Here is a 13473-nt window from a genome sequence, read left to right on the forward strand (position 1 = left end):
GGATGACGAATTGACGTAGATGTTGGAAGTCCTACCTACCTAAGCCGCCAGAAAAAAAGGCTGAATAGTATAGCCAACCCGTAAACTAGTAGGTGTAGAAAAGTAGTGAAGGCGGCGATAAAAATAGTGCTGACGTAAAAGTGGCGTAAAGTTGCTGGCCAGGAGAGAAAGCTGCATTGCTGATACTGAAAGGCTGCCGGTATGCAAGTGCTCCTCCCAACCCCCCAAAAAAACTAGAACGCGCGACTGACCCGACCGACCCAACTAAACTATTCCGGCTAGCCTACCGACGTTGGGGAGGTGGGGGGGATGTAGGCCCCGCCCTAGGCTGCATGACTGAGCTGTACGACCGGCCCCTACGGCCCCTCCCGGCCCCCTTCCGCCCGGCCAGCCCCCCCTGAGCCCTCTCATACTCCTTCCGCCGCCGTTAGTAAAGTGAGGAAGGGGCCGGGTAGGGTTGGGTTGGGTAGTAGCTGGAGAAGGGCCCCCTTTTGGGGGGGCGGTGCTGCGCGCTCAGTTCCATACACGATGTGTGTGTGTATGTGTGTGTGCGTGTGTAATTTCCCCCGTCTGTCTCTCTCCCTATACAGCGGGGGGGAAAGGGGAGAGAGAGAGAGAGGCTTTCCAGGTTGCCCGTCCCTTCCTTCAACACCCGAAAGGAGGGCTAGAGAGCTGCAGGGGGGAGGGTAGGCCCAGGGCAGGCTGGGGAGGACCAGAAGGCTGGGGAAGGGGGGGAAAGAGGGAGGACGTACCGGGAAGAGCGGAGGCGGTCCGGCGGGTGCGGTGGGGAGCACGGTGCCGTCCTCATCTCGCGCGACAGGGCCTGTGGGTGCTCCGCGACCGCCGAAGCCGCCTCGGCCGCCGCCCCGACCGAAGCCGCCCCGGCCGCCGCCTCGGCCGCTCATGTGTCGTTCGAGACTATAATTTGTAAGATGTTAAGGACGAAACATGCGTGGTTGAAGGTGAAAGTAGGCAGGGTGGAACCACCCTGGTTGGAAGCGAACTTCAGGGTTTGACCAGCTATAAAAAATTACATATTATGAATCTGATGTGTAATCAAAGTATTGCATATTCACTTCGTACTTTAAACGAAAATTTGCGTGCAAGTAATAACAGTTAAATGGTACTCTAAAAGTTATTCGCGACGTGAAAAATTCATTAGATGTTTAAGGATGCCATGTCGCTTAGCCACCAATCCGGTATAAAGCTGTGCTGAGAATTGAGAATTTCACAACGGTCTCGGAGCCCCGCCGACCGAATGATCGTAAAACAGGATAACATCGGAAAGACCAATTGCTGCCATAATTTTTGTGGGTACATACGCAATGGCTCTAGCTTTCAAAACTGGTCGATCAGTCGTTCGGCCTAACCGCCCCACGACCGGAGCACACCCTGTCAGGGTGGCCGTTTGCCGGGCTACTCCACGAGAGGGTGATCTGAACGGAGCAAAATATGTTGGTGCATCCATCGCTGCTTTTTTTACCGGAGCTTCGCTACTCCTTGATACAGGTACGAACACTTTTCGGCCTGTATTTGCATTATTGAGCCGATGTTTCTACAGCAGACAAATGCTCGAACGTGTTTGCCTCCTATATTTTGACGATAATTACACACACGCACATATAGCTGGAATTTACTGGCACCGACCTTGCGAGAAAACCGTGCACACAATCATACAGTCTTACCACGCGAACGGCGATGTTCTACCCCTTAAAGGACAACAGGGGACATGCTAATTAACCACGCAAGCTGGATGAAGTCGCTACTCAGGTGCTTGAGGAGCTGCTTCAGCTGCGTCTAGGTAGCAGCCGCAGAAGGCGGTGCGCTTTAGGACTAAAGCCGCTGCTGCGGTCCGCTAAGTGAGGCACGAATGCATGTCAGGCAACTGCCGAAAGCAACCAATTTCGGAAACCCGCAGAGGCGGCCCGTCGAAGCGAAGGCGGTACGTGTTCGCGAAGGTAGCAGCTGGTAAAGGCGGTGCATGAAGGATGTAAGCAACGGCAGTGGTTTACTGAGAACAGTTAGACAAGAGGTAGCTCCCCTCCTCGTCGAACTGAAGGCGAGGGAGGAGAACGGAGAGAAGTGATGAATCCGACTAAGACTGGTTGCGGAAAGTTGGAAAGATCAGCGACAGGGTCCCCTGCTCGGTGGCAGCGGGAGACAGCGTGCGGCTTGAGCGTGCCGCCTCGTTCACGAAGTAGAGGTATATTCCGAAAGCAAGCCCTAGGACGAGCGTCAGGAGCCGCCAGGCGGAAAATAAGAAGCCTACAGTTAAGCAGGCAGCGGGCGGCGATAAGAATACCACTGAGACCTCTCCTTGACAGGCAAAGGCATTACTATACCAGGCCGAAAAGAAGATTCGGCATTTCCATTCGTGTGAGCCCATGGGGTTGCTGAGGCAGACGAAGCCACATATGCCGCATACCGCTCTCGTGCATGTACTCTTACGTGTCTCGGCCATAGCCGATTATGACGGGCACGGAAAACCGAGTAATCACTTCTGTGTTCGCGTATAAACATGGGCCAGGAATGCACTAGTCGTGGCCTCATGGCACTTGCAGCGGCTGCATTTTGGTGCACCCCCGTCGGAGACCGCACCTTGCCCCCGCCCTCTCGCCCTCTCGCCGCCACCCTCACCCGCACCCGCTCCAACCACGCTCGCGCCAACTAGCTAAAAGAGGAACCTAGTGAGAAAGGGAAGAGAGTGCATCACTTTTCTTGTCTTGGCCACATATAAAATGATGCACCGCCAAGCAACCTTTCTCCCACATTTCCCGCTCCAATGTCGACTTTTACATAGCGGCGGTATCTCCATCACCCTCCCAACATCGCCATTATTGCCGTTCAGGTATGGCTCATGCGGGCGGTCGTGGCCAAGTTGCCGAGTTCGCGGCCAGCGGGCTGCTGTTCAAGGACACCGTGGAGGTGACGGCGCTAGAGGACCCGGAAAGTGCGTGGCTGCGGTGTGCGGCCCCACAGCTGGCTGGCTGGCTGGCTGGCTAGCTGGCTGGGAGGGTGTCGTATGGTTTGGGAGTGTTCCCAACTGTTTTCTGTCTGTCTGTCTGTCTGTCTGTCCATCCCTCTGTCCGCCTTTGGCATTTTGTGAGAACCCTTTCACGCCCTCCTCAGTGCTCTCAGATCTCAGTTCTAACCTCTCCACCCTCACCACCCATCTTTGCGACGCATTGATTGATCCGTCAGCTCCTCTTCCCCCCCGCCTCCTGAGTGCCCCCTGTGCCACGTCTCCTGCACACCGGCCCCCACCTCCCGGATTTCTCGGAATCCCTTGGATCTTCTGGATCTTCCGGATTCCTCGGAATCTTCTGGATCTCGCGGATCTCCAGTCCAAGGCGTCACCATATACTTCTCCGACTTCAAGCGCAACATCGTTGACAAGCTGGCCAAGGACTTCTTCTCGGATCCATCCCGTAAGCCTATACCTACATGTACAGCCCACCATATCGACCTGAGGCATGCCGTAGTTGTACGACAGCTAGCGTGCACAGTGAAAGAGTACGACGGGAGAAGATTAAAAGAAGCTATTAATAGCCGCCACTGCAGCTGCTGTAATGATAAGGTGGATGTGAATGTGAATGCCAATTTATCGTCATGAGCGCGTAGCAGCACCTGTTTTTGTATCCTAGATGCGGACTACGACTACAATTATGACTACTACTCGCACGTTGTAGGAGTAGTACATGCACATGGCAAGTCAGCGACCAACAGAATGCATACAGGCATGTTTCCACATTTGCTAGTTAGCATGTCCTAATTAAGAGCTTCCTTTTGGCATCTTAAAAATAAAAAGTAAAAATATCTTCCTCACGTCCGACGACGTTTTTCCATTGTACTCTTTTCTTAACCGTTGTTGTTGTTGTTGTTGTTGTTGTGCGTACGGTGCCATCTTATTGCAATTGGCGCAACCATGTGGTGTACGACATATGGTGTACGGTGTACGGCGGCTTTGCGGCGCAGAGGCGTCCCTCACATGCGTGGTGACGGGCCCCGTCACTATCAAGGATGTGAAGCGGATCAGCTCCGGGGAGGGTGAGGAGGTCTTCAGCGAGCAGAAAGGCCTCAACATCTTCAAAAACAAGGTACGCGGCTGCAGGTGACAGACGTTGCCGTTGCTGTTGTTACTGGTGTTTATGGTGGCGCTGTTGCTGCTGATAATGATGATGACGATATATTATAATAATAATATTATTATTAATATAATGATGGTGATGATAATAGTGATTATTATGGTGAGGAAGAGGAGGTGGAGGTAGTGGAGGAGGAGGAGGGGGAGCAGAAGATTGAAGTGCTGATGATGCCCATGATGAGAGCGAAGTTTGGATGGCCCCGAAGGTAATGTCCCTTCCCCAGTTTAAATGGTGGATCTGGGGGGGCGCGCCTCCACGGCCATTGGAGATGGTGTGGCAGGTGAACTTGGTACCAGTGTATAGAAGTGTGGAGGGAATGTGGGGGTGAGGCACCGTCCTCCACCGACCTCCCTTGGTGCTAATCAAGTCGATAGGTCGCCGCTACTGCCACGACATGTACTTATTCCACTACTGCCGCTACTGCCGTTACAACCTATTGTTGGATAGCGATTCGTATGATCATATGTCCTTAAAACCACTTCGCTTACACCCAAAGTGTGAAAAAGTAATAATACCGACCTATTATGTGGGGGAGCTAACTGGGTTACCCCCCTCGTGCCATATAAGAACTGCGGCGGCTCGGTCCCCCGGGTCCTCCCCCTCTGCTGCCGTACACTTTGCTTAACCCCCCACAGACGCTGCGCGTACGGCGTGTGTACGACGTGGAGCGGCGTACGGTAATCTATGTGGCGTACAGTACTCGGCTCTCCACTGCCACGGTATGTATGTTGTTACAGGGTGGTTAACTTCGCCAGCGGCCCCCTTTCCCGGGGCAGTCCCTGCTCTCCCCTGCTAGAGGGGCACCCTAATCCGTCACCCCATCCGACTTCAGAATGTATTCGTTGGGTTCGGCAACTCACCACCAGCATCCAACCAAATCTAGCGGATCAACGGCGCATCAACTTAGTTCCTGGTCAGCTCGCAAGTTGATATTATCACGTCCTACACCGTCCATATGATGGGGGGCCACCTCCCATTTCATCACTCCTCAAACACCCGAGGAGCCGGCAGGCGGATTTGAACCCGGGTCGACTGGGTCGACTGGGAGCAGAAGTCAGGCCTTAACCTCTGCCAGCCGCCTGCCTGTATGTCGTACCGCCCTCTTCCGTCTGCAGCACATAGGGGAGGGGGGAAAGGATACAGCGTTACAGGGTTAACTTGGAACTTGTCGTACTGTACGAGGGGTTATCCAGACTTTATTTGTTTACATGCCTCCTCTCGCGGCCTGAGGTGCCTGAGGATAACAGGATAACAGTTGCGAGTTCTGCACACTTGCTGTAGTGTCCAAATTACTGTCATACCCCACCTGATTTTGAAGTGGTCATCAAACCCCACTACAGCATTTCGTCTGTGGGTCACACAGTCACCACCTTGTAGGTGGGATGATGACGGCGACCTATCTGGGCTGATACACGCTTGGCTCAACCCTTTATTTGTCATTCGTCTCCCTCTCCATCCCTTCCTCCCTTACCCCCCGCGCCCCCACACCCTCCGTTGCTGCCGGCCCCGTCGTGTGTCCAAAACCCATGCCCCAAATAACTCGCTGTACGACACATGCCGTACTGTACGACCAGGACGAGGGCGGTGTGTCTACGGGGCGTTACAGGTATGGCTTGGGGGTGCGGCTGAGATGTGGTGTCCTTCAATGCTGGTGATGCTGCACCAGCAGGGTTTCGATACTTTTGTGGTCTTGGATTTTCGGATGACGGGAGAGATGGATTTTTGCGATTGAATCTTCCTTTCTCATCACGTATGAGTCTGTTTGAGTGTATTCCAATTCCCAGCAGTCCCAATTGTGTTTGCACGCTGCTTTCCTGGTAACATACCTTACGTAAAGTTGGCCGGCACAGCCGATCACGGACGCGTGCCATGATGAATAAATTCGTTTCAAAAATGCTCTGACCATGTGCGTTTCAAAAAACTTGCCCGCCGATTCCGCTAACTTACGTGCCGTACATGTGCCGTACATGTGTCGTGTATGCCGTACAGGACGTCCATGTGCGCCGTGGCGCTGCCGCCGCCTGCAGCCGCGCCGCCACTGGTGCCCGTCGCTTCCCCTTCTACCGACGCCTCCGCCGCCATTGCCAACCCCGTCGCCGCTGCGCTCCCAGACTCTCCTTAATCCTCCTTCGCCCTTCCTCCCCTTGACGATAAACCCTCTGAGCGGGCAGATGCGGGGAACTGGTGAAGACAGGTCGGAGGCCTACCAAGGCTTTAAACCCCTTGGGTTCTGAACACCGGCTGGCTCGTACACCCATCCATCCATCCATCCTTGCACTTCCATGTTATGCATGTAGGATATCCTACATGACGTGAATGAAGTCATGTAGAGACATTTTTGCACATCTGGACGAGTTTGGTGATGGTGGTGATGACACTGGGTGCAGCAACAGCTGCTTCACTATTGCACATCCATCGGTGTGTTGATCTGTGTGTTGCACCACCTGCTGCTGGGGTTGGAGTTGCTGGAGTTCGAGTTGCGTCACTCGCTTCAGGTGTAACAACGACGGCCCATGCGAGCAAGGCTCAGGCTGTCATAGATAGGTAGATAGATATAGATAGATAGATGGATAGATAGATAGATTACATACGAAACGGCTTTATCACTCAGTTCACGAAGACACACCCGCAATTGCAGATCGGGTTCCGGAGCATGTGACCGATTTGGTCCCCCCAGAAATACTCTCGAATGTATGATGTTGTTACAGGGTGGTATAGCTTCACCAGCGGCCCCCTTTCCCTTGGAGGCAGTTCCCTGCTCTCCCCTGCGAGAGGGGCACCCTGATCCATTCACCCCATCCGACTTCAGAATGTATTCGTTGCGTTCAGCAACTCACCACCAGCATCCAACCAAATCTAGCGGATCAACGGCGCCTCAATGTATGTATGTGCGTATGTATCGGTGGTCGTTGGAGAACTTTAGGGATTAACACCCAACCGCTGTGTACCCGCTACCACCCACCATCATCGCACATCAGGCTTGCGGCCGGTGTAATGTCATGACTCTAATTACAGAAACAAACAAGCTAACAAGCAACAGTAACATTCTCCAAAGTGTGGCCTCAAGCCCCGCAACCAGCGTGTCTTGGATTCGCGCCAGGTTGTAATGTAATGTAATGTAATGTGCAGCAGCAGCCTACTCGTGCAGCAGCAGCCGACCGAGGCGGATGTGTGTGTGTGTAGTGGGGGGGGAGGGCTGTGTCGGCCATATTGAAGAGCGTGCCGGCGGATGGGTGGTGATGCAGCCGCTGTGGGGCACGCACATTGGAGGCCGGCGGCGCGGCCGCCGCCGCCGCCGCCGCCATCGCATGCATGTCACCACCATCCTGCTGGTGCCCCCCGCTACCACTGCGGGGCCCCCCGAGTGCAGGTCAAGAAAGCCCCATCTGGCACCCAACAAATTCCAAGGCCTCGAAAGCCCATGCTACCTCTCCTCCCTCACCACCTCCTCGCCTCCCGCCAGCCCCCCGGGGAACCTCCCGCCCTCACAACCCCCCTCAACAGCGGCCGCCCCTCCCCCCACAATGAAACGGATATCTGGGCTAAGCTGCGCTGTGCTGCGGTTTTGCCAATCAGGACGTCAATCTCTCTCCGTCTGTCGCCGTCTCCTTTCCACTCGAGCTCCGCCTTCTTTCCGTTCTACACAACGACACCACGTCACTCACGGCTGGCCAGCTGTGGTACGCATCTGATAGCCGTCTCCCCGCCGCACCCCACGCACCCGTAGGGCTAGCCCTCTCCCCCATCGGCAGCCCGGCCATCACCCTCTGCCGCCGTGCAGCGTCGTACCCATGTCGTACCCGTCAGGTCCCGGGATACTCTGCACTCGCCGTGGCGGTGCGTGACACCGCGCAAGGAAGGACAGCTGAGCAGTACACGATCCAGATCCTCATCCGGGAGCTGCGTACGACAACGGAAGAAATAAACAGAGGGCCCCGAAAAAGGCATATGTCGTACAGCGTGCGTTATGTATGAAGTACACAAAAGGGCATTGGGGAGTGCGTGAGAACGAGAGCGCGCTACTGCTCCTACACAAGTTCTTTTCTGTGTTGCAAAGAAAATACATCCGTAAGTACGAACACGTACATGTACAGGCGTTACGGTGCACAGAGCAACGCTTATTCAGGGTTTTAAGATGCCTAAAACCTGGATCCCCCCCCAGAAAAACCCGAAATATATCTCCACATTTCGCAGGCAGAAGGCCTTCCTACCCTCTCTGCCCTGGACTATGTACGGATGAGAGGGGGTGCCGCACTCACTCACATTCACCAAGCAAGCAACGTCCAGCTCCTCAAGAGCAGGCAGGTACGGAAACGGCCACCGTACACTGGCCGTGGCACCGCCACTCGTGCCGCCGCCGCCGCGGCCACTGGCGGGCTCACAAGCCGCCGGCGCCGCCGGATCCGGAGCTGCTGCCTGCCGAGAGCCGCCGTCGGCGGCGCTGAGTGGTCCATGGGTCACAATATCCCAATTGAGCTGTAGCACTTGCAGTTGGCGGAGGGGCGGCAGTAGCCTCTGTACGAACTGTCGCTCTACCTCCGTTTTCAGAACTAGTTTCAAGTCCTGTGTATTGTCAACAGCCTGATGTACGTACGTGCACACATACATACGTACATACAACACGGGAAAACCCAATGGAACCCTGTCAGTTACGTTCATTGGGTTTTAAGGGTTTTAGGGTTTTGCGGGTTTTAAGATTTTGCAATCAAAACCCTGGGCGCGACCACTGACCGAGCGAGCGGGTTCCGCATCGTCACCACATCGTGGATGGCAATCGTGAACTATGGTAGTGGAACATTTCAAAAAAAACACCCCCACACACATTCCCCCATTTTCCTGCCGCCCGGGTCGCCCTCGGGTCCTCCCTGTTCATTGCTTCTTGTTTAGACTCGCTGCCACATCTTCGGCCGTGCTTTTCCTTCCCCATGCTTCCTTGAGCCCAACCCCCGTGGCCACCCCGCAACCCCGCAAACCAGCCAAGCCCTCCGCCTCATACTCACCTTCAAGGAAATGATAAAATCGTTATTAAACGGTCAGGAAAACCGTTTCCGCTTCCCCCCTAGTCTCCCCCTCCTCCTAGTTCGTTTCCACAACCCCGCCCCCACACACCGCAGCCAGTCCATCACTGCAGCCTTGGCACTGCCCGCCGCCAAGGTCCTCATCCGCGCTACTGCCGCTGCTACTGCCGCTGCTACCGCCGCTGCTACTGCCGCCATCCCCATTCCCATCACTCCCTCCTCCCCCTCCCGCAGCTGCTGCTCCGCGCATCAGCAGTTTCTCCACCATGTACCCGGCCTGTGCGATGGCCACCAGCATGTTGTCCACAGACAGGTGGTAGAGCTCGGGCAGTCCGACCATGTCAATGAGAGAGAGGTACTCCAGGGAAGGGGGAAGCTGGACCGTACGGCATGCCGGGGAGGGACGTGTAAGGAAAGCGGGGGAAAGGGGAAAACGGGGTGGGGGGTCGTAAAGGCAACAGCAGGGCGGGGCCTGTCGGGCTGCGTGTGTGTGTGTTTTGCCCTCCCTCCAAGTCCAGCCAACAGAAGAGGTCGACTGGGAGATCGCCCAGGGCCAAGTTACTTGTGGAATGGATCTCCGTAAAGAACACTCTCGCAGTCATCTCCTCGTGACACCGCTATCACCGCATCATAGCCAACTATCGTCACCAAAACTTCATCATCATATCACCATCATTATCATCATAATCATAATCATCATCAATATTCCATACTTAAAAATATGGGGATGAAACCTAAAGGTTTCATCCCCTTCGTTTTCACATCATCATGAACATTATCATCGCTGTCCAGTCCTTTCCTCCTTCACTCCTCCACCTCACCCCCACCACCAAAAACAAAAACCCGGACTCCGCAGACTCAACCCCCCACCCTCCTCCATCCCCACCAATGCCCCCAACCTACAGCAGTACAAAAAAAACACACGCACACGCACACACGCACCTCCAGGTACCTCACATCCAGGTACTCCACGTTGTCCACCTCCAGGCGAGTGAGGGACGTGGCGGCCACCAGCACCAGCCGGCCATACCCCACCAGCCCCTGGCACAGAACCAGCTCCCTAAGCCGCGGCAGCTCACCCGCCTGTAACACGAAATGAGCCACGCCTGCAGCACACACATCACATATCACATCACATCACATCAGATCACATCACATCCATAAATTCACTGCACCTCCTCCCCCTCCTCCTCCCCCTCCTCCCCCTCCTCCTCCCCCTCCTACACAGCGACCGAGGGACCGCCGTATCAGGGATCGGAAATGGAGCACCAGCGATCGGAGGTCAGATCTCGCATGTGGGCTATCGCCGCCCTCGCCCAGAGCTAACTTCCCTAGGTTGCTTCAACAAAATTTGAATAGCAATACGACGCACATACACATATACAATCACGCAAACAGATATGAAATATGACAGTTTTCAGCCCTAGGCTGGCCGCGGCGCGGCAGGCAAAGCGCGCATGCACGGGGGGTGTACAGATACCGAAAAAGACGAAGACAAAAACACACACATTTATACACACATACATACATGCATGCATACATACATACGCGCACACATACCGTTGTTGTCGGACGTGTCGTCATCCTCTCCATCGCCGTGTTCCTCGTCACACCCGCCGCAAAACATAAGCCGCGTCAGCAGCGAGAGCGCCGGAAACAGGTGATTGATGGACTGCGGAGGTACGACATACAGAGGTACGACACACGTCGCCCTTCGCAACAACAATCTAATCTGCACAACGTAACTCTGGTCGCGGGTCTCATTCCTTTTCATGTTTGTTGTTGTTGTTGTTGTTGTTAGGTGTTGACAACAGATGCGGGTGATGGGCGAGGTTAAGGAAAAAAGGAGGAAGACCCCAAAACGGAATTTTTGGGTCAAGGCACCCAACAGGTAGCCTAAACAGGCATCTAAAGTTTGTTACTACGGGCTCCCTGGGGCTCCGCTCACGTGTGGTACGACGCCGTACAGAGTCAGAGACACAAGCGGAGGCTCCTGTGGCGCGGCTAAAATAGACCTGAGCAGTGCTGGCGGCTGTACGATATCGCTGCCGCCGCTACTGCTACTGCTACTGCCGCTGCCACCTCTACTCCCAGGGGTGTGTATGCTGCCGCTATTGCCGCCGTTACTTGTGTCGATGGCGTCACCGCCGCCGGCAACCCCACGCAGCCATGTACGACGGCTGTGCACGTGACGGCAGCCGTGGTTGCGGTTGCGGTGCCTTGGTGCTGACCCTCCGTGTCGTACAACCCCGTCACTGCTACTGCTGCTACTGCTGCCGTCACCGTCATCGCCGTCGGCATCCTCATTCGCATCCTCGTCCCCCCCTTCGCTGTCCCATCTGCATTCACTAGTTGCTCGTCCAACGTACATGAACACGGTATCCATGCAGGTCAGCGCCGCCAGGCCAGTGTACGGCGGCTGTAGTCTGGGCCCCTCGGCAGGATCGGGCTGCAGCGTGATGTCGGCCAGCTCGGCCAGCGACGTGAGTCGCTCCAAGGGGCGCAAATCCACGGAAGCGAGGCTTGAAAAACCTGACGAACCGAGCACTAGATTTCAACTAAACGTCTAACGATTAACCAACAAACCGAATTGATTTATACACATGAATATCATAAATAATAATTATTATTATAAATAAAACATTTTCACTTAACTGAGGACTTCTCCAGCTAGGCTTAGAGCCCTGGAGTTCTAATAAAAACTTATTATTACGCTTTATGGTCACTTCCAACTAACCAACGAATAAAAAACTGTCATTGCCGTATTTTATTGTAACCAACATTACTGTTCTGATACTCCCCAAGGACCAGCCAACCGGGCAGCCAGTCAGGACATCCGGCCCCAACCCGTGCAGCGCGTGATGGCACGTGAGAGTGAACGCGTGCACCACTCTCGCTTCGCTGCAGCCCCAACCCGCCCACCCATCCCCCCCCAACCCCTCCAAACCCCAAACCCTCCATGCCAATCCCACCAACGATGTCCAAGCTCTCCAGGGAGGTTGGCAGTAGCAGTTGCTCGTCCCACGGGGAACCCCCAACTGTCAACCAATTTGTACGGCGAAGATCCAGGGAACGTAGCACAGTGAGCTGTCGTAGGTCGGGTGGGCGGTCTCTCCAGGTAAAGCAGCTGTAGCGGAGACTTAGAGACTGGACGTGTTACACAAATGTCGTACGCGTTGTACATCGTACATGTAAGGACGTACATACATATGTATGTGTATGCGGAAGGGAGGGAGGTAGAGAGGGCGGGTTGGGTTAGGAAGCACACGCATCTAGATACATCTCCTTGAGTCACTCCTTGATAGGGGGGTTTTAGGGTTTTATTTATTTCTTACCTTCGCTACCTGCCTACCGACCTAGCTGCGCTGACGCCTCATCGCGCTTTTAACCCGCTCCCCTGCCTTTCCCCGCCTCGCCCACCCGGCCTCCTCTTCTCGTACTTGGGGCTCCTAATTAAGCTCTCTTCCCCTCCACCAGCCGCCCGCCAGACCCTGACCTGATTTGGGGGCGCTACGCCACTACGTCAGTCTGTCAGTCAGTCTGTCTGTCTGTACGCACATACGTAGTATGTCTTGTCTGTCTGTCTTTCTGTATGTATGTATGTTGTAATGAACTGAGCCGTCATCACTATAAGAGCGTGCGTATCTGTGCACGGGAAATATGTTTCTTGGATTCAATATTTGCATTACTAATACTTCTTCTCCCCCCCTCCCCAAAAAACCATATCCTCAACCCCCCCCCCTCCACGGCAACCAGCTACAGCCGTACAACGTACCGTCAGCCCGGTAAGACCCTTAAACACGTCCGCTTGCAGGGGTTCAACACCGCACGAAACCAACTCCAGATGCGCCAGACAACACCCACAGCCGCCGTACGGCGCGCAGGGGACGCCGCCGCCGCCGCCAGCCTGCGCGGCCTCGGCGATCTCCTCTGCCGCCGTCGCCGCCGTCGCCGCCGCCGCCGCCGCCGCCCCTACCGCCAGCGCCGCTCCGCCCCTGACCCCTTCCCCGCCGTTTGCACTTGTGTTCAACGCCGTCAACCTCAGCCCTGCCTTGTGCAGGGGCACCCGGGGGGCCGTGTGTGGCTCCTGCCGTAGTCCGAAGCCCTCGAGGCAGAGGTACTCCAGGAAGGGGGCCCCTCCCTGGCTGAGCAAACTGGGGGGAAGGGGGGAGGGGAGATATGTGTGTGCGTGTGTGTGTGTGTGTTTTGTTTTCACGACATTCGGAGCCGCGATGAGGGAAATGTCGAGTATGGTGGTACACGAAGAGGTGGATGCGTGTGTCTCTCTCTGTGTTTTGCGGTGTGATTGC

The 13473-nt window shown here is 55.2% G+C and overlaps 3 protein-coding genes across 3 annotated transcripts in view; 1 reads left to right on the top strand and 2 right to left on the bottom strand.

Annotated features, from left to right (window-relative positions):
• Window positions 1-905, bottom strand: part of VOLCADRAFT_106627 (uncharacterized protein) — a gene marked incomplete at both ends in the record, with an annotated part of 7561 nt that extends 6656 nt beyond the window's left edge. The window contains one exon of the mRNA XM_002955044.1: window positions 753-905. Within this exon, the coding sequence (XP_002955090.1) occupies window positions 753-905 (153 nt within the window). The remainder of the gene's footprint in view (window positions 1-752) is intronic.
• A 410-nt stretch (window positions 906-1315) lies between these two features.
• On the top strand, window positions 1316-6863 carry VOLCADRAFT_106628 (uncharacterized protein). The gene is made up of 7 exons (XM_002954987.1): window positions 1316-1509; window positions 2849-2950; window positions 3345-3428; window positions 3976-4097; window positions 4781-4864; window positions 5720-5751; window positions 6135-6863. Exons 1-7 carry the CDS (start codon window positions 1326-1328, stop codon window positions 6265-6267), a joined length of 741 nt encoding a protein of 246 aa, XP_002955033.1. The 5' UTR covers window positions 1316-1325; the 3' UTR covers window positions 6268-6863.
• Window positions 6864-7874: 1011 nt separating this feature from the next.
• VOLCADRAFT_95918 (uncharacterized protein) overlaps window positions 7875-13473 on the bottom strand; it is a gene marked incomplete at both ends in the record, with an annotated part of 8509 nt that continues 2910 nt past the window's right edge. The window contains 8 exons of the mRNA XM_002955045.1: window positions 7875-8045; window positions 8409-8561; window positions 9429-9539; window positions 9985-10062; window positions 10106-10269; window positions 10724-10835; window positions 11322-11654; window positions 12939-13317. Coding sequence (XP_002955091.1) covers window positions 7875-8045; window positions 8409-8561; window positions 9429-9539; window positions 9985-10062; window positions 10106-10269; window positions 10724-10835; window positions 11322-11654; window positions 12939-13317 — 1501 coding nt within the window. The remainder of the gene's footprint in view (window positions 8046-8408; window positions 8562-9428; window positions 9540-9984; window positions 10063-10105; window positions 10270-10723; window positions 10836-11321; window positions 11655-12938; window positions 13318-13473) is intronic.

The sequence above is a fragment of the Volvox carteri genome (genome assembly GCF_000143455.1).
Source record: "Volvox carteri f. nagariensis unplaced genomic scaffold VOLCAscaffold_48, whole genome shotgun sequence".
Taxonomy (NCBI): domain Eukaryota; kingdom Viridiplantae; phylum Chlorophyta; class Chlorophyceae; order Chlamydomonadales; family Volvocaceae; genus Volvox; species Volvox carteri.

Coding starts and splice junctions, on each gene's coding strand:
- VOLCADRAFT_106628 (XM_002954987.1), top strand. CDS start 1,326: ATGGCTCTAGCTTTCAAAACTGGTCGATCAGTCGTTCGGCCTAACCGC. Junction 4,098..4,780: donor TCAACATCTTCAAAAACAAG/GTACGCGGCTGC, acceptor AACCCCCCACAG/ACGCTGCGCGTACGGCGTGT. Junction 5,752..6,134: donor GTGTCTACGGGGCGTTACAG/GTATGGCTTGGG, acceptor TATGCCGTACAG/GACGTCCATGTGCGCCGTGG.